This window comes from Salmo salar, chromosome ssa20, assembly GCF_905237065.1.
Source record: "Salmo salar chromosome ssa20, Ssal_v3.1, whole genome shotgun sequence".
Lineage (NCBI taxonomy): Eukaryota > Metazoa > Chordata > Actinopteri > Salmoniformes > Salmonidae > Salmo > Salmo salar.
Window position 1 is genome coordinate 30,688,312 of NC_059461.1, and position 19,737 is coordinate 30,708,048.

At 44.1% G+C, this 19,737-nt stretch overlaps 1 protein-coding gene across 5 annotated transcripts in view; it reads right to left on the minus strand.

The window, feature by feature from the left end:
• The window catches only part of LOC106580410 (ceramide transfer protein), a 37,259-nt gene that overhangs the window by 1,545 nt on the left and 15,977 nt on the right, over nucleotides 1-19,737 (minus strand). The window contains exons 5-17 of one of the 5 annotated variants that reach the window (XR_006760905.1): nucleotides 13,118-13,253; nucleotides 12,750-12,839; nucleotides 12,289-12,446; nucleotides 6,787-6,879; nucleotides 6,336-6,422; nucleotides 5,992-6,084; nucleotides 3,349-3,420; nucleotides 1,667-1,762; nucleotides 1,304-1,436; nucleotides 1,101-1,171; nucleotides 862-991; nucleotides 593-722; nucleotides 161-298 (exon numbers count right to left, since the gene is read on the minus strand). Coding sequence is in view for 4 of the 5 variants with exons in the window: in XM_045703204.1 (XP_045559160.1) it covers nucleotides 171-298; nucleotides 593-724; nucleotides 865-991; nucleotides 1,101-1,171; nucleotides 1,304-1,436; nucleotides 1,667-1,762; nucleotides 3,349-3,420; nucleotides 5,992-6,084; nucleotides 6,336-6,422; nucleotides 6,787-6,879; nucleotides 12,289-12,446; nucleotides 12,750-12,839; nucleotides 13,118-13,253 (1,416 nt within the window). In the remaining variant the exon portion in view is untranslated. Of the gene's footprint in view, nucleotides 1-3; nucleotides 299-592; nucleotides 725-861; nucleotides 992-1,100; nucleotides 1,172-1,303; nucleotides 1,437-1,666; nucleotides 1,763-3,348; nucleotides 3,421-5,991; nucleotides 6,085-6,335; nucleotides 6,423-6,786; nucleotides 6,880-12,288; nucleotides 12,447-12,749; nucleotides 12,840-13,117; nucleotides 13,254-19,737 lie in introns of those variants that run through there. The other 4 variants (XM_045703204.1, XM_045703203.1, XM_014161434.2 and 1 more) reach the window with 4 other exon arrangements.

The window sequence follows — 19,737 nt, forward strand, 5'->3', positions numbered from 1 at the left end:
TATAAACAAACTCACTTCCTTGACAACAGATCTGCGAAGCGCAAGAAGTATGAATGCCCTGACTTCTAGAGAGGCCGTATCACAGTAAATGCTGTACGGCCATTGCATATGCAGATTGACCATGCAGAGCCTTTAAGAATGGGTTTGAGTTCGCTGCTACCTGTAGAGGTTTAAAAGAGGATGGGTTTCCCACTGGTCTTCTCCTGGACGTAGCCGGTGAAGCGTTTGAGGAACTTGGGGTACTCCCTCTTGGCCACAGCTCTGAGGACTGAGGCAGGGGCCCAGCCTCCAGGATTCACTAGGGAAAAACAACCACTCAGTCACTATATATACACATACAAACAGTGAGCCTACATGGTGTGATAGAATCACTATACCAAACCATTAATCAACATTTAACTTCCATCATCCACCCACACAAAGCTCTGCCATAAAGCTCCAAATACAAGAGCAGCTTGTATTTGTACATAGAAGAAAACAGGAGAAAAAAAACCCTGACATGTAGGTGGATAAACTTGACCAGGCTCATATGACAACCTTGAAGTCCTCACCTAGTGGGGACCTGAAAGAGAACTTGGGCTGCTGGACTCACCGTTGGCCACGTAGGTGATCTTACAGAGGATGTTGTCCCTGCTGATCTCTTTGTTGCCCTCTGGAGGGCTCACAAGGGTCTGGCAGATCATGGCCACGTTGATTTTGGCACGGACACACCGGTTGGTGAGCTACAGAAAGAAAGGGAGTTGATGAGAAGGTAAGAGCAGTATCCATCCCCCCTTCCAATTCAACATTGATCCCTAGCTCTATGCTATCATATATTAAGAGCATGTATGGCAATAAGCCCTTTGTGTCTGTGGAACTCACCTGGGCCGTTGTCATGATCCACAGAGAAGTTGCAGACCAGCCACGTGTCTGGGTCACTCTCATTGGTCGCCAGGATCTTCCTGATAGCTGATAGGTAGAGAACGTCCCTCTGAGAGGCGGGCCATACTCTCTGAAACACAACCATTGGCTGTCAGTCAAACATGACCAGTCCAAAGGCAACCCACATGTACAAGAGCCTGACACACTAGGGTGAACCTGAACTCCAGAGGTATGATTACCTTGTGTGTCTGGTAGACTATAACAGCATTGTCTGAGAGCGTCTCCACCACGTTGAAGTTTTCAATGGTGGCTGGAAGAGAAACAGACCAAGACTAGACAAATCAACAACAATTCAAGACATTGATTGTGTGCAAAGTAACAAAATAAAATGATGACTCTAGTCTAAAAATAATCTGATGATGATGGATGAAGATAGACTCACTCTCCCAGTCGTTGCGTACGTCCGTGTCCCAGAAGTAGTGGCACAACTCGTGTCCTGTCACACCCTTCACTGCATGGGTGGCCTTCAGAGGGTCCAGGACGATGCCGTTCTCCTCCACCTCTCTCCTGTATACCTGAGATAGCAGACAGTCACATGCATTAGCCATTATAGACCCATATTGGACCCATTCAAACCTACAGCAGCCATATTGGACCCATACACACTGCACTGTTTACAGTGTGAGTGAGCAGAGCGGAGCATGTTAAACTCATCACTGTAGGTATAGTCTTCTATACTAGGCATGCAGGGGACAGTGTGTCTACTGTAGTATCTAGTTATGGTTGTCTATATCCTCATCCTCACCTTCATCTCACCCTCCTCCACCACCAGCTGCCAGTTGGCGTCTCCACCCATGTCCTGCAGGGAGTAAGTCATGTGATTCTGGACCACCTCCTCCACCTGAGACAGACACATCACATGTAGCAGGGCCTTGAGTCACTGTATTTTACTGTAACAGTCTGTACTACAGGCTGTTATTAGGAGACAGAGCATCACTGTCAGGGAGAATGTAAGCTACAGTATATTCAGTACACTGGGGTCCATGCCTGCTCATGCAGAGAACATGGGAGGGAAAAGGGGGAGAGGAAGAGAGGGAGAAAGGGGTTACAACAGGAATCCAGTCATGCATTGTAGCATCTGCTGAGCTCAGCTCAGACCAAACAAACAATGGGTGGTGATCAGGGGCCTGGTCTCAGCTTTACTCTTGTTAATGCTGTGGCTAACTGAATACAGGCACATAGCTCCTCAAGGAAACACAGACTTTTGTTTTTTACCCCTTTTTCTCCCCAATTTTGTGATATCCAGTTGGTAGTTACAGTCTTGTCCCATCGCTGGTGCCCTTGAGTGCCCTTGAGCAAAGCACTTAACCCCCCACAATTGCTCTTCACCCAGGGGTGCTACAAAGCAGGGTGTTGGGAAAAGCAGAAGGTACATTTCCCATTATAAGCAATGGACAATAAAGTATCTATTCCCTCCATGTTATTGTCATAAGATGACTCTGCACATCTCTACACTGCTGTTGTCTCAATTGCACCACTGTACAAGTATTCCATGTATTGTACTACACTGCCATTAATGTATGTATGGCTACTATTTAATTGTGCTATGTAAACTATCCTGTATATTCAGAACAAATAAACAATTTATAACTATGCCTACCTAAATATTTGACAGTGAAAGACTAAATGTCTATTACTATGCCTACTTTGAGTATTATTGTGAATGAGTTGTGCATTACCCCGGTCAAACCTTCCCCTAACCAGGACGACGCTGAGCCAATTGTGCGCCGCCCTATGGGACGACCGGTTGTGATACAGCCCGGGATCAAACCAGGGTCTGTCGGGACCCCTCTAGCACTGAGATGCTGTGCCACTCGGGGAAATCGGGCTTACCTGTAGCTTAGTCAGTGTATGGGACTTCTCCATACACTAAGCTACATGTAAGACCGTTTCCGTCTTTATAAGTAGACTTTGCTTACTTTCTTTTTTTGACAAGTTGAGTTCTCTGGGGCAGCTAGCTAGCAGGATGTATAGTGGGGCATTCGAAATGAGTTTGTTTACGTTCCAAAAAAGGTCTATAGTTAAATCTACATAATTATGTTGTTGCATAGTTTTATTGAATTATTGTATCTAAGCTGCCTTGTAGCGCAGCTTGCCTAACTGTGTGCATTGATAAATTCGACTCCTAATGATTGTGCAAGTGGAATGTTGATGAAAATGGATCCATTCAGGGCAGCTCTGGACAGTGTAAAGACAGGTTTCGGAGGGAGGGAAGGGAACACATGAGTGCATCATAAAGAGATGGAACGACATAATGGGTTAAAGGACAGGTCATCAGACAGTGTGGAAGAAGGTAAACACAGTCAAGATCAATGTATGCATTACAGTTCCTAGTCATTCACATGCAGTCAGTCTCAGCCAGTAGAGTGCAGTGTAATGTGCATTCCCAGGAGGCAGGTGGCGCTCTGTTCTCAACACATACGGTACCTGCACGCTGAATCTGTGAACATCTGAGGCGCTGACTAGTGCAACGGAGGACAGGGAAGAGTAGCTATGGGGCTTTGCAGCAGAGGGGGAGGATGGGAGAAAGAGTGTGGGGGGGGGAAGTGTGAGATAGGAATGAGGAAAGAGAAAGGGGAGGTAGGGGGAGAGAAAGAGGACAAACGGAGAGAGAAAGAGAAATAAAACAGGTGAGTGAAAGAGGGGAAAGGTAGAGAAAGATCCAGGGAATGAGACCAGGCGTGCCACACATGAAAGACGAACAGAGAGGGATTACCACCCTTCACTACATGAAAGGGATTACGCAAATCAAACAGACTAAATCATTACGAGAGATCACTGTAACTAGGTAAAATCTTTGAAATTGTTGCATGTAGCATTTATACTGTATTTTTTTTCTTTTCCAGTAGTTCAGTTGTCATCCATAATTATCGGTTATACAATAATTGTGCCAGCCCTACCTACACACACAAATATGACCGTCACCGATACATACAGCACATGCCATAGTCAGCATGTATCAAAACTCCAAGAGTTCAGTTGTTATGGTTTGTCTCTAAATTCCTTTCCTCTCACTATGAAGCTGTTTCACTGTAACAAACCTGCCAGTACTATTGGAGCCTTCTGATCTCATCTGTAGGCTACATAAGAGAGACACCCGAGATCATGTGTGTGGATGGATGTATGCTGGTTTGGGACTCTCCAACATGGGTATTCTTGCTGATCTACTTACTCTCTTGCGTGCGTGTCTCTGCTCTCCTGACAGGTTGTTTTATGGTGGTGTCTTTATGTTCACATAAGGAAATCAGTCAATTTAAATAAATTAGGCCCTAATCTATGGATTTCACATGACTGGGAATACAGACATGCATCTGTTGATCACAGATCATTTTTTTAAAAGTTTGGGCCGTGGATCGGGAAATCCAGTGACCACCATTTGCCTCATGCAGCGCGACATCTCCTTCGCATAGTTGATCAGGCTGTTGATTGTGGCCTGTGGAATGTTGTCCCCTTCCTCTTCAATGGCTGTGCAAAATTACTGGATATTGGCGGAAAGTGGAACACGCTGTCACACACGTTGATCCAGAGCATCCCAAACATGCTCAATGGGTGACATGTCTGTATGAGTATGCCACCATGGACACACTGTTCACAACGTTGACATCAGCAAACCGCTCACCCACATAATGAGCTCAGGTGCATCCTGTTTCCATTGATCATCCATGAGGTGTTTCTACAACTTGATTGGAGTCCACCTGTGGTCAATTCAATTGATTGGACATGATTTGGAAAGGTACACACCTGTCTTTATAAAGGTCCCACATTTGACCGTGCATGTCAGAACAAAAACCAAGGTATGAGGTCATAGGAATTGTCCACAGAGCTCCGAGACAGGATTGTGTCAAGGCACAGTTTCTAGGAAAGAGTACCAAAAATTCTACAGCATTGAAGGTCCCCAAGAACAGTGGCCTCCATCATTCTTAAATGGAAGAAGTTTGGAACCACCAAGACTCTTCCTAGAGTTGGCCGCCCGGCCAAACTGAGCAATCGGGGGAGAAGGGCATTGGTCAGGGAGGTGACCTAGAACCCGATGGTCACTCTGACAGAGCTCCAGAGTTCCTCTGTGGAGATGGGAGAACCTTCCAGAATGACAACCACCTCTGAAGCACTCCACCAATCAGGCCTTTATGGTAGAGTGGCCAGATGGAAGCCACTCTTCAGTAAAAGGCACATGACAGCCCATGAGAAACAAGAGTCTCCGGTCTGATGAAGCCAAGATTGAACTTTTTGGCCTGAATGCCAAATGTCACATCTGGAGGAAACCTGGCACCATCCCTAGGGTGAAGCATGGTGGTGGCAGCATCATGCTGTGGGGATGTTTTTCAGAGACAGGGACTGGGAGAATAGTCAGGATCGAGGGAAAGATAAAAACAAACAAAGCAAAGTACAGAGAGCTCCTTGATGAAAACCTGCTCCAGAGCACTCAGGACCTCAGACTGGGCCGAAGGTTCACCTTCCAACAACCCTAAGCACACAGCCAAGACAACACAGGAGTGGCTTCGGGACAAGTCTGTGAATGTCCTTGAGTGGCCCAGCCAGAGCCCGGACTTGAACCCGATCGAACATCTCTGGAGAGACCTGAAAATAGCTGTGCAGCGACGCTCCCCATCCAACCTGACAGAGCTTGAGAGGATCTGCAGAGAAGAATGGGAGAAACTCCACAAATACAGGTATGCCAAGCTTGTAGCATCATACCCAAGAAGACTTGAGGCTGTAAATCGCTGCCAAACGTGCTTCAACAAAGTACTGAGTAAAGGGTCTGAATACTTATGTAAATGTAATATTTCTAAAAACCTGTTTTTGCTTTGTCATTGAGGTATTGTGTGTAGATTGATAAAGGGGAAAACACTATGTAATCAATTTTAGAATAAGGTTGTAACATAATAATGTTGAAAAAGTCAAGGGATCTGAATACTTTCCGAATGCACTGTACATCCATCAAATTGATTTATAAAGCCCTTTTTACATCAGCCGATGTCAAAGTGCTATACAGAAACCCAGCCTATATAAATGACAATTATTTGTTACCCGAATTTCAATAATCGTCAAACCCTATGTTTGTGTGTGTACCTGTTCGGCGAAGCGGTGGGTTCCAATGGTGGAGTATGTGTCTCCAGGAGGGACTGGGGTCAGTCTAGGTTTCCTCACCTTGTCTGACTGACACTGAGAAGGTACACACAACACCACAGACAACTCTAATTATTCTCACAATACGCTCTCATAATACACTCAGTTGTCTAATCCCAAAACGATCACACCTGTAGGTCCAATATCTAGATTCTAGATCTGAAAGGAAAGGACATCTCTTTGTTCTCTTTGTTATGCAAGGAGGAAAATCCGCCACACAGACGCTTCAGATCTATACAGAATGCCGGCAGGTGGGAACTAGCGAGCAGAGTAAAATTGTAACGTACCTGCTCCTCTATCTTGTCTTGTCTGTCCAGGGCAGCTTCCACCGCATCAAAGAACTCATCCTCATTTATGAGGCTATTAGGACCCTCCTGTAGAAACAACACCATGACAAGGTACAACTCATTACGACAGATGTACTGTTTCCAGGATGTACAATCTAGTAGCTAAACCAATGTCATGCAACAGGAATCAATGCCCCGCAATCTGACTGGTATATACCCACTATGACTAATACAATGGCATAACCATGAGCTTATAATGTCAATTTTATAGTATCTATACTCATAAGCAAGTGGAAATAAATATTTAGCATTCTTGTCTCTTCTCACTTCCTGAGTCATTACTAAGTCAGATACCTATGATAACTCATGTGGATTGGTTACAGTATTTATCGTCACTACAGGTGGGAGTGTCAGGACAGTTTTGGCAGTTTGAAAGGTTTGGAACTCTTACCTCGTAGTCGGGGCCTCCATAGTGAGATTTCTTCTTCAGTTCACTCAAGGCCGACTTGTAGGCATCCTCCACCCTTCTCCTCTTCTCCAGCTCCTGAACACACAGTCAATGGGTCAACTGGAAGGAATATTGTTCATGAAGAGGCTATACGCTTGTGGTAAGAACTCGCCATCTCAAATCTAACTCTCAATGTGTTTCAACAGTATACTGGAAACATGGTACAAAAACGTCATGATATTTTTCGAATATCATGGTACCGTTTCATATTACGCTACCACAATTTTCAGCCATACCGATCTAAAAGAACCTTCTGGCGCCTGTTATAAAACGTTAAGTCTTCCAAAAAAAATAAAGAAATTCAGTTGAATTTAAGCAACAGCTACTAGTCTCATATCCGCTGGTCAAATAATGTTCACTTGACTTTCATGAGCATATCATGTGGCAGCAGTAATCAGCCTGCCGCATCCCCTATCAGTCCTCACTCGCCTGTTTCTCTCTCTCTTCCTGCACATCTGTTCCTCCATCAGTTTAAACATAATGTAGTCATGATGGTGAGTGGGGTTGCAGACCCTGATGAGTCTTCTGTTAAATTTATACATTTGTTTCTAAAGCACTCCATCACAGTGCTTGAAGCGTTACTACAGATCTGGGTTCGATCCCGGGCTGTATCACAGCCGGCCGCAACCGGGAGACCCATGAGGCGGCGCACAATTGGCCCAGGGTCGTCCGGGTTAGGGGATGGTTTGTTCCAGCCGAGATGTCCTTGTCCCATCGCACTCTAGCGACTCCTGCGGCAGTCCGGGCGCAGTGCACACTGACACGGTTGCCAGGCGTACGGTGTTTCCTCCAACACATTGGTGCGGCTGGCTTCCGGGTTAAGCGAGCAGTGTGTGAAGAAGCACTGTGGATTGGCAGGGACGTGTTTCAGAGGATGCATGGCTCTCGACCTTCGCCTCTCCCGAGTCCGTACAGGAGTTGCAACGAAGGGTAAAACGTAAAAAAATGATCTCATTATATATATATATATATATATACACTACACACAGTTGAAGTCGGAAGTTTACATACACTTAGGTTGGAGTCATTAAAACTTGTTTTTCAACCACTCCACAAATTTATTGTTAACAAACTATAGTTCTGGCAAGTCGGTTAGGACATCTACTTTGTGCATGACACAAGTCATTTTTCCAACAATTGTTTACAGACAGATTATTTCACTGTATCACAATTCCAGTTGGTCAGAAGTTTACATACACTAAATTGACTGCCTTTAAATGCTTGGAAAATTCCAGAAAATGATGTCATGGCTTTAGAAGCTTCTGATAGGCTAATTGACAGCATTTGAGTCAATTGGAGGTGTATCTGTGGATGTATTTCAAGGCCTACCTTCAAACTCAGTGCCTCTTTGCTTGACATCATAGGAAAATCAAAAGAAATCAGCCAAGAACTCAGGATTTTTTTTTTTTATATATATATATATTATTTTTTTAGACCTCCACAAGTCTGGTTCATCATTGGGAGCAATTTCCAAACGCCTGAAGTTACCACGTTCATCTGTACAAACAATAGTACGCAAGTATAAACACCATGGAACCACGCAGCCATCATACCGCTCAGGAAGGAGACATGTTCTGTCTCCTAGAGATGAACGTACTTTGGTGTGAAAGGTGCAAATCAATCCCAGAACAGCAGCAAAGGACCTTGTGAAGATGCTGGAGGAAACAGGTACAAAAGTATCTATATCCACAGTAAAACAAGTCCTATATCGACATAACCTGAAAGGCCGCTCAGCTAGAAAGAAGGCACTGCGCCAAACCCGCCATAAAAAAAGAAAGACTACGGTTTGCAACTGCACATGGGGACAAAGATCGTACTTTTTGGAGAAATGTCCTCTGATCTGATGAAACAAAAATATAACTGTTTGGCCATAATGACCATCGTTATGTCGATTCTATGCAGTATTCTACGCTAGAGCACTCTGCTCAAAATAGTTTAAATTCCAGTCCCATTAAACTGACTCAAGACAAATGAGGCTGGCCTTTGTCTGGCAAACTCTAAGACTCGTCTTCAGGTAGCAGGAGGGAGGTGCTTCCTTGCTCATGATGCCCCACTTAGGTTCAATAAACCTGGCTGACTGGCTTGAGAGCTGTCACAAAGTACAAAGAGAAGGACGTGCCGCTTCGCACAATGAAATCCACAACAAACGGAACAGTAGGCACACCTACTTAAAAAAGACACAGAATTCCAATAACACCATGAAGCAGATTAAATGTCACACAGGATTAAAAACAAACTTTTACAAGATGGAACAGGACACTACTGAACGGTGCTGCTGCCTACATCTCTACCACAGGTCCATTACAATTGTAATGACTAAGGATAGAAAGACAGTACACCTTTGGATTAGGATAATCTCCAACTTGAAACTAACTCAAATTCCAACTAACAGATCTGTCAAACTAGTGACTAAACCCCATTATCAAACAACTACAACATAGTGGAAATTGATCCAAATACAAGTCCAAATATTGACTAGAAAAAAAGGAGGGAAGGAGAACTGAGGTACAACAGTCAGTTTTGGTTTCCATTTAGAGCGTATTCCAATCTGCTGTGGTGTGTTGGAAGCAGCCATCGCTGAGACCTAGGCCTATTAAAGAAAAAAAGCTAAGTGAGAAGTAGCCATTGGTCTGAAGCAGAAAGAAATTCACATGATCACCACAATACCTACTCCACCAATGCTCTACTAAGGTTTTCCAGCACACAGCTTTGACCTACTACAGTAGCTACACTACATGGCCAAAAGTATGTTGACACCCCTTCAAATGAGTGAATTCGGCTATTTCAGCAACACCCGTTGCTGACAGGTGTATAAAATTGAGCACACGGCCATGCAATCTCCATAGACAAACATAGGCAGTAGAATGGCCTGTACAGAAGAGCTCAATGACTTTCAACATGGCACCATCATAGGATGCGACCTTTCCAACAAGTCAGTTCGTCAAATGTCTGCCCTGTTAGAGCTGCCCAGGTCAACTGTAAGTGCTGTTCTTGTAAAGTAGAAACGTTTAGGAGCAACACCGGCTCAACCACAAAGTGGTAGACCACACAAGCTCACAGAGCGAGAGTAGCATGGCTGTGTGCTCGATTTTATACACCCGTCAGCAACGGGTGTGGCTGAAATAGCTGAATCCATTAATTTGAAGGGTATATGCAGTACCAGTCAAAAGTTGACACACCTACTCATTCCAGGGTTTATTTTGACTATTTTCTGCATTGTAGAATAATAGTGAAGACATAAACTATGAAATAACACATATGGAATCATGTAGTAACCAAAAAAAAAGTGTTAAACAAATGAAAATATATTTTATATCTGAGATTATTCTAAGTATTCAAAGATTATTCAAAGATTATTCAAAGCTTTGCACACTCTTGGCACTCTCAACCAGCTTCAAGAGGAATGCTTTTCCAACAGTCTTGAAGGAGTTACACACAGAAGATCTCAGCTAAACAAACATTTATTTTATCTGTCGCTCTGTGACCGCCGATAACTTCATTCTGAAGTTGACTACAATACAAAGTTGCCAATGTCTTTGGAATTGTTATAAACAAGCAAAGGATAAAACGCTGCTTCAAATGAAAACAGATGACTGCATTGAAAGAAATACAGTAGGCCTATATACTGTATTTCAATCACATTTAAATGAATTGAGTTCTATTTTTGTAGTGTAGGGCTAACAATGTGTGCAATGATGTGACAAATATTCAATTTAGTGCATACCCTAAGCATTAGAATAACCTTCCTCAATATTTGATCATTTCTTTCTAGGAGCTCAACCATTGTCAGTATCTAATGTTAAGGTAAGATTTGAATGGAGAGCGCTGAGCCAAGAGCAGTGCTGCTTTTCTTTTGATCCTATCAGTATCTGTAGGAGAATTAGGTTAAGAAAGGGTAAGGGTTAGCGAAAATGCTCTCCTAACCTGCTATGAAAAGTATTTTAGGGAAATCAAGGTTGGTCTTGCTTCTCATGTGCCTGGTGTTAGCTAGCTCTGCAGCAAACGAGTTGTTGGTCCCAATTTTAGCATTGTCAGAAATGCTACAAAAAAGGTAGCACATCGTTGGTTCTTAAGGGACATAAAATGAGCATGTGAGAGCGATAAATAAATTAAAACTGTTGCGCCTACAAACGTAGTCAATCCGACTGATACAAGTTATGCAATGTATGCGCAGAAAATACTCTTAAAGCTCAATTGCTAACAAGCCTGTTAAATTCTGGTATGTGGTTCTCGGTAACGGCCGGATGGCTCAAAACGAGAGGCTGGGAGTGTGGTGTACCTCCAATCAAGTTGATTTACTTCAACCAACGCTTACACTATAATACGTACTGTAAAGAAGCGGCTGCAAGTCTGTAGTGGGATCCATCTCTGGCTTTCGTTTTTCAGTATGTCGGCCCTCTTATGTAGCGAGGGCTTCCAGGAAGACAGAAGGTACCACGATGTCCGAGTAGTCATCCTACAACTTACTCCAGTTTGTGTGTTGGAGTGTGTGTCCTGTCCTGTGACGCTCTCGCCCTGATCAACATAGGCTACACTCAAGATACACACACCCAGCCACGCTGGTAGTCGAAACCAACTGCAGGCTACTCCTACCTCCCTTTCTTGGGTTGGGCAACTTGCCTTGGAAAAAAAATGGAAGAACTGGTTTTCAACAGCTGAGCAGAGTAAGGATGTGAAGCTTTGTCATGTGTCTGACGCAAGGTAGGGAGGTGAATACCTACGGACTGCAGTATCTACATAGGAAATTCTCAATTCTTAATCCACTCAAATCGCCACTAAACCATTCAAACAATTAAACAATTAAACCATTCAAATGTGACTTTACGGAAATGCAGATGAAGTGTGGTTTATTTCACATGATGAAAATGAGAAGAACCCTCTACCTTCAAAAGCAGGATTGTCTTGAAAGGTGTTTAACAAGTGCCGTCATTACAAAGTTCTTTCAGACAGAATGTCAATCTAGCCATGTTTTAATAGTTCTAATAGAATAGTGAGTTTGCATTATCTTCCCTGAAGAGTTGAATGTTTCTAAATGTTTTACATGCCTATTGCACAACTGTTGGACTTACTACCTGAGGGAGATTCTTTCCACACACAACAGTCAGGCATAATGAAACTAAGCCAATTAAGGCGGGGTGGGGCATTGAGGTGACCAGATGCACCAATCACCTCCACACATTAGACTGGATCTGCCACCTCTGGTTAGACAACACCTCTGCTGAACCAGGAGTTGTGTACCGTCTCCTCTCACTGGCTTAAACCATAAACACACCAGTCCACTTCTATTTTACCAGCCATGTTCCATTAAAAATGATAACTCGTACTCTTCTGCAACAACAACCTGACTGGGGAAGTGTCCCATGAGAGAGGTGAGGGGTTGAATGACCCTGTTGGTAGCTAAAGAAGACTTGTGATTAGCTGTGACAGCAGTAGGCTGTGCCATACCTTGTCAAGTCTCTTCTGCCAGCTGTCCTCTCTCTTCACCATGAGTTCGATGCAGTGGGAGAGGGTGGACAGGATCCCAGCTGTAGTGGCCTTAAACGTGATGGCCTCGCCCTTAAAGTCGATCCCATTCATGCCCTTAGGATTAGCAGGGGGAAACACTGGGAGAGAGAGAGAGAGAGACACTGTTAGATGACATGGTTCCAATGTCACATGCCACCATTCTACACATAACTGTGCTTTAGGGGTGATGAAACTAGTATTTGTTTTCTGATCTGCTTCCACAACACACATATTCAACACAAACACACATTTGGGAGGATCGCAGTGTTATCTACAGCGCAGCGCCCCTGGAGCTATTTTAGGGGTCAAGTGCCTTGCTCAAGGACACAAACACTCATATTGCTACAAGCAGTAGCAACTTTAGTAATAGTATAAGTGTGAATTTACACACTGATCCTCACGCTTCTCTTTGCTGCCGCTGTTGTTGTTGTAAAGGCAGTCGCCATCGGGCCGTGTGCTTGTGGGAAAGTCGTCTTCATCCTCCTCCACCACTGGAAAGGAGACAAGACTCCATCATTGATCTACCTGGGTTGCCATTTCATGTTCTGTGGCCAGTGTGGTTTTTACAGTTTACATGGCCAGTTCAATATGGAACTGTAAAACCCACAGAAAGCCCCCAAAGCCCCTTCCAGGTATTCTTCAGTACCTCTGACTGTCCCTCTCCCTCCATGTTAGCTTATTTGTTTATTTTGATCCCCATTAGCTTGTGCAGAAGCTACTCTTCCTGGGGTCCCTCTCCCTCCACGTTAACCAGCTACATTAGGTCTACCTCTGTCTCTCTGGAACTCGTCCTTGGAGACGCTATCTGCGCAGCCATCAAAGTACTTCTGCAGCGTGTCCACCTGTCTGCAGAGGATGTCTCTGAACGTCTCCATCTCCGCCAGCTTCTCCGGCAGGCTGTGGCCCTTCAGGTCCAACAACACACAAACACACGGGTTCACTGTTAGATCTTAACATAAACAACCATGCATTGGGAATCAACGGTACGTCTGCACCAAGTTAAGGTTTGTCCCTTGGTAATGAATGAATTAAACAAAAGGTCTCGCTACATCTTTCCAGGGGCTGTATTGTCCAGGAGTGATTCCTGGGTATGCAAAATAACAATTGAAATGGCTCATAAAATGTACAAACTCCACTTGGGGGGGGGGGGTGGGGGTGTATACCAAGAAAGCAGACTTCTGGCACGCTGGCGAAATAAAGCAAATAAAAAGCATTATAGAGGTTACATGAAATGGACAAGCTTTTTGGGGAGACTGAACATATTAGCAAAAGTCGTGAGTTTTTAAGTCTTAGGTCAAAATATGGATAGCCATTTCGAAGGAAAGGCTGTACACAAAAACGACAATACTGAAAAGACTGTCCTCTAAAGTAATCATGGAAATGACAAACGACGGCTATGTATGTTACAGAATCTGAAATAAACATTCCAGTCTTAAAGATTGTGATCAAAATCTATCATAACACATTTGTTGTTATTTGGAATGGTTTTAAAAAGGTCAGCGGAAAGCATATTGCATAATTACAGGTAGCCTGAATAGTATACAAGGCCAATTAGTACTCTAACATTCTATTTATTGCATATACAGTGCCGTCGGGAAAGTATTCAGACCCCTTGACTTATGACACATTGTTATGTTACAGCCTTATTCTAAAATTGATTAAATAGTTTTCTCCCCTCAATCTACACAAAATACCCCATAATGACAAAGCAAAAATTGGTTTAGACATTTTTGCAAAAGTGTAATAAAAAAAAACTGAAATATCAAACTTATAAGTATTCAGAGCATTTTCTCAGGACTTTGTTGAAGCACCTTTGGCAGCTATTACAACCTCGAGTCTTCTTGGATATGATGCTACAAGCTTTGCACACCTGTATTTGGGGAGTTTCTCCCATTCTTCTCTGCAGAGCCTCTCAAGCTCTGTCAGGTTGGATGGGGAGCGACACTGCACAGCTATTTTTAGGTCTCTCCATGTTCTGCCCCTCCCAAAAGATAGAATTTGTAGATAATTGGCCCTCTTTCTGGGACTCACCCACAAACAGGACCAAGCCTGGCCTGTTGAGGAGTGACGGACTCCATCCTAGCTGGAGGGGTGCTCTCATCTTATCTACGAACATAGACAGGGCTCTAACTCCTCTAGCTCCACAATGAAATAGGGTGCAGGCCAGGCAGCAGGCTGTTAGCCAGCCTGCCAGTTTAGTGGAGTCTGCCACAAGCACAGTCAGTGTAGTCAGCTCAGCTTTCCCCATTGAGACCGTGTCTGTGCCTCGATCTAGGTTGGGCAAAATTAAAGATGGCGGTGTTCGCTTTAGCAATCTCACTAGTATAAAGACCTCCTCCATTCCTGCCATTATTGAAAGAGATTGTGATACCTCACATCTCAAAATTGGGTTACTTAATGTTAGATCCCTCACTTCCAAGGCAGTTATAGTCAATGAACTAATCACTGATCATAATCTTGATGTGATTGGCCTGACTGAAACATGGCTTAAGCCTGATGAATTTACTGTGTTAAATGAGGCCTCACCCCCTGGTTACACTAGTGACCATACCCCCCGTGCATCCGGCAAAGGCGGAGGTGTTGCTAACATTTATGATAGCAAATTTCAATTTACCAAAAAAAAAAACAATGACGTTTTTGTCTTTTGAGCTTCTAGTCATGAAATCTATGCAGCCTACTCAATCACTTTTTATAGCTACTGTTTACAGGCCTCCTGGGCCATATGCAGTGTTCCTCACCGAGTTCCCTGAATTCCTATTGGATCTTGTAGTCATAGCAGATAATATTCACATTTTTGGTGACTTTAACATTCACATGGAAAAGTCCACAGACCCACTCCAAAAGGCTTTCGGAGCCATCATCGACTCAGTGGGTTTTGTCCCACTGAGTCGATCTTAATGTTTTTCCTCATAATCCTGGATTATCGGACCACCATTTTATTGCGTTTGCAATTGCAACAAATAATCTGCTCAGACCCCAACCAAGGAGCATTAAAAGTTGTGCTATAAATTCTCAGACAACCCAAAGATTCCTTGATGCCCTTCCAGACTCCCTCTGCCTACCCAAGGACGTCAGAGGACAGAAATCAGTTAACCACCTAACCGAGGAACTCAATTTAACCTTGCGCAATACCCTAGATGCAGTTGCACCCCTAAAAACTAAAAACATCTGTCATAAGAAACTAGCTCCCTGGTATACAGAAAATACACGAGCTCTGAAGCAAGCTTCCAGAAAATTGGAACGGAAATGGCGCCACACCAAACTGGAAGTCTTACGACTAGCTTGGAAAGACAGTACCGTGCAGTATCGAAGAGCCCTCACTGCTGCGCGATCATCCTATTTTTCCAACTTAATTGAGGAAAATAAGAACAATCCGAAATTTATTTTTGATACTGTCGCAAAGCTAACTAAAAAGTAGCATTCGCAAATGGAGTATGGCTTTCACTTCAGCAGTAATACATTTATGAACTTCTTTGAGGAAAAGATCATGATCATTAGAAAGCAAATTACAGACTCCTCTTTAAATCTGCGTATTCCTCCAAAGCTCCATTGTCCTGAGTCTGCACAACTCTGCCAGGACCTAGGATCAAGGGAGATACTAAAGTGTTTTAGTACTATATCTCTTGACACAATGATGAAAATAATCATGGCCTCTAAACCCTCAAGCTGCATACTGGACCCTATTCCAACTAAAACTACTGAAAGAGCTGCTTCCTGTGCTTGGCCCTCCTATGTTGAACATAATAAACGGCTCTCTATCCACCGGATGTGTACCAAGCTCACTAAAAGTGGCAGTAATAAAGCCTCTCTTGAAAAAGCCGAATCTTGATCCAGAAATTATAAAAAACTATCGGCCTATATGGAATCTTCCATTCCTCTCAAAAAATTTTGAAAAAGCTGTTGCGCAGCAACTCACTGCCTTCCTGAAGACAAACAATGTATACGAAACGCTTCAGTCTGGTTTTAGACCCCATCATAGCACTGAGACTGCACTTGTGAAGGTGGTAAATGACCTTTTAAGGACGTCAGACCGAGGCTCTGCATCTGTCCCCGTGCTCCTAGATCTTAGTGCTGCTTTTGATACCATCGATCACCACATTCTTTTGGAGAGATTGGAAACCCAAATTGGTCTACATGGACAAGTTCTGGCCTGGTTTAGATCTTATCTGTCGGAAAGATATCAGTTTGTCTCTGTGAATGGTTTGTCCTCTGACAAATCAATTGTAAATTTCGGTGTTCCTCATGGTGCCGTTTTAGGACCACTATTGTTTTCACTATATATTCTACCTCTTGGGGATGTCATTCGAAAACATAATGTTAAATTTCACTGCTATGTGGACGACACACAGCTGTACATTTCAATGAAACATGGTGAAGCCCCAAAATTGCCCTCGCTAGAAGCCTGCGTTTCAGACATAAAAAAGTGGATGGCTGCAAACTTTCTACTTTTAAACTCGGACAAAACAGAGATGCTTGTTCTAGGTCCCAAGAAACAAAGAGATCATCTGTTGAATCTGACAATTAATCTGGATGGTTGTACAGTCGTCTCAAATAAAACTGTGAAGGACCTCGGCGTTACTCTGGACCCTGATCTCTCTTTTGAAGAACATATCAAGACTGTTTCAAGGACAGCTTTTTTCCATCTACGTAACATTGCACAAATCAGAAACTTTCTGTCCAAAAATGATGCAGAAAAATTAATCCATGCTTTTGTTACTTCTAGGCTGGACTACTGCAATGCTCTACTTTCCGGCTACCCGGATAAAGCACTAAACAAACTTCAGTTAGTGCTAAATACGGCTGCTAGAATCCTGACTAGAACCAAAAAATTTGATCATATTACTCCAGTGCTAGCCTCCCTACACTGGCTTCCTGTTAAGGCAAGGGCTGATTTCAAGGTTTTACTGCTAACCTACAAAGCATTACATGGGCTTGCTCCTACTCATCTTTCCGATTTGGTCCTGCCGTACATACCTACACGTACGCTACGGTCACAAGACGCAGGCCTCCTAATTGTCCCTAGAATTTCTAAGCAAACGGCTGGAGGTAGGGCTTTCTCCTATAGAGCTCCATTTTTATGGAATGGTCTGCCTACCCATGTGAGAGACGCAGACTCAGTCTCAACCTTTAAGTCTTTACTGAAGACTTATCTCTTCAGTAGGTCCTATGATTAAGTATAGTCTGGCCCAGGAGTGTTAGGGTAAACGGAAAGGCTGGAGCAACGAACCGCCCTTGCTGTCTCTGCCTTGCCGGTTCCCCTCTCTCCACTGGGATTCTCTGCCTCTAACCCTTTTACAGGGGCTGAGTCACTGGCTTACTGGTGTTCTTCCATGCCGTCCATGGGAGGGGTGCGTCACTTGAGTGGGTTGAGTCACTGACGTGGTCTTCCTGTCTGGGTTGGCGCCCCCCCCTTGGGTTGTGCCGTGGCGGAGATCTTTGTGGGCTATACTCGGCCTTGTCTTAGGACGGTAAGTTGGTGGTTGGAGACATCCCTCTAGTGGTGTCGGGGCTGTGCTTTGGCAAAGTGGGTGGGGTTATATCCTGCCTGTTTGGCCCTGTCCGGGGGTATCATCGGATGGGGCCACAGTGTCTTCTGATCCCTCCTGTCTCAGCCTCCAGTATTTATGCTGCAGTAGTTTATGTGTCGGGGGGCTAGGGTCAGTCTGTTACATCTGGAGTATTTCTCTTGTCTTATCCGGTGTCCTGTGTGAATTTAAATATGCTCTCTCTAATTCTCTCTCTCTTTCTTTCTTTCTTCTCTCTCTCTCTCGGAGGACCTGAGCCCTAGGACCATGCCTCAGGACTACCTGGCATGATGACTCCTTGCTGTCCCCAGTCCACCTGGCCGTGCTGCTGCTCCAGTTTCAACTGTTCTGCCTGCGGCTTTGGAACCCTGACCTGTTCACCGGACGTGCTTGTTGCACCCTCGACAACTACTATGATTATTATTATTTGACCATGCTGGTAATTTATGAACATTTTAACATCTTGACCATGTTCTGTTATAATATTCACCCGGCACAGCCAGAAGAGGACTGGCCACCCCTCATAGCCTGGTTCCTCTAGGTTTCTTCCTAGGTTTTTGGCTTTTCTAGGGAGTTTTTCCTAGGGAGTTTTTCCTAGCCACTGTGCTTCTTTCACATGCATTGCTTGCTGTTTGGGGTTTTAGGCTGGGTTTCTGTACAGCACTTTGAGATATCAGCTGATGTACGAAGGGCTATATAAATACATTTGATTTGATTCGATTGGGTTCAAGTCCGGGCTCTGGCTGGGCCACTCAAGGACATTCAGAGACTTGTGCCGAAGCCAATCCTGCGATGTTTTGGCTGTGTGCTTAGGGTCGTGGTCCTGTTGGAAGGTGAACCTTTGCCCCAGTCTGATGTCCTGAGCGCTCTGTAGCAGGTTCTCATCAAGGATCTCTGTAATTTTCTCCGTTCATCTTTCCCTCGATCCTGACTAGTCTCCGCCCCTGAAAAACATCCTCACAGCATGATTCTCCTACCACCATGCGTCACCATAGGGATGGTGCCAGGTTTCCTCCAGACGTGACGCTTGGCATTCAGGCCAAAGAGTTCAATCTTATTTTCATCAGAAGAGAGAATCTCATTGTCTATGTGTCCTTAGGTAACTTTTGACAAACTCCAAGCAGGCGGTCATGTGCCTTTTACTGAGGAGTGGCTTCTGTCTGGCCACTCTACCATAAAGGCCTGATTGGTGGAGTGCTGCAGAGATGGTTGTCTTTCTGGAACATTCTCCCATCTCCACAGAAGAAGTCTGAAGCTCTGTCAGAGTGACCATCGGGTGGGTTCTTGGTCACCTCCCTGACCGAGGCCCTTCTCCCCCACTTGCTCAGTTTGGCCGGGCGGCCAGCTCTAGGAAGAGTCTTGGTGGTTCCAAATTTCTTCCATTTAAGAATAATGGAGGCCACTGTATTTGGGGACCTTCAATATTTTGGTACCCTTCCTCAGATCTGTGCCTCGACACAATCCTGTCTCGAAGCTCTACGAACAATTCCTTAGACCTCATGGCTTGGTTTTTGTTCTGACATGTCAATTGTGGGACCTTATACAGACATGTGTGTGCCTTTCCAAAATCATGTCCAATTAATTGAATTTACCACAGGTGGACTCCAAGTTGTAGAAAAAGCTCAAGGATGATCAATGGAAACAGGATGCACCTGGGTCTGAATACGTATGTAAATGAGTACCTGTTTTTATTTAAAATTTGATTTAAAAAAAACTGTTTTTCGCTATGTCATTATGGGGTATTTGTGTGTAGATTGCTTAGGCAGTCCCTCCAGGATTCCGCGATCGCAAAATCAACCAATCAGCGCATATTTGGCGAGAGCTCGCAATTTTGACCAATTCTCACACTTTTACCGTGAAAAAT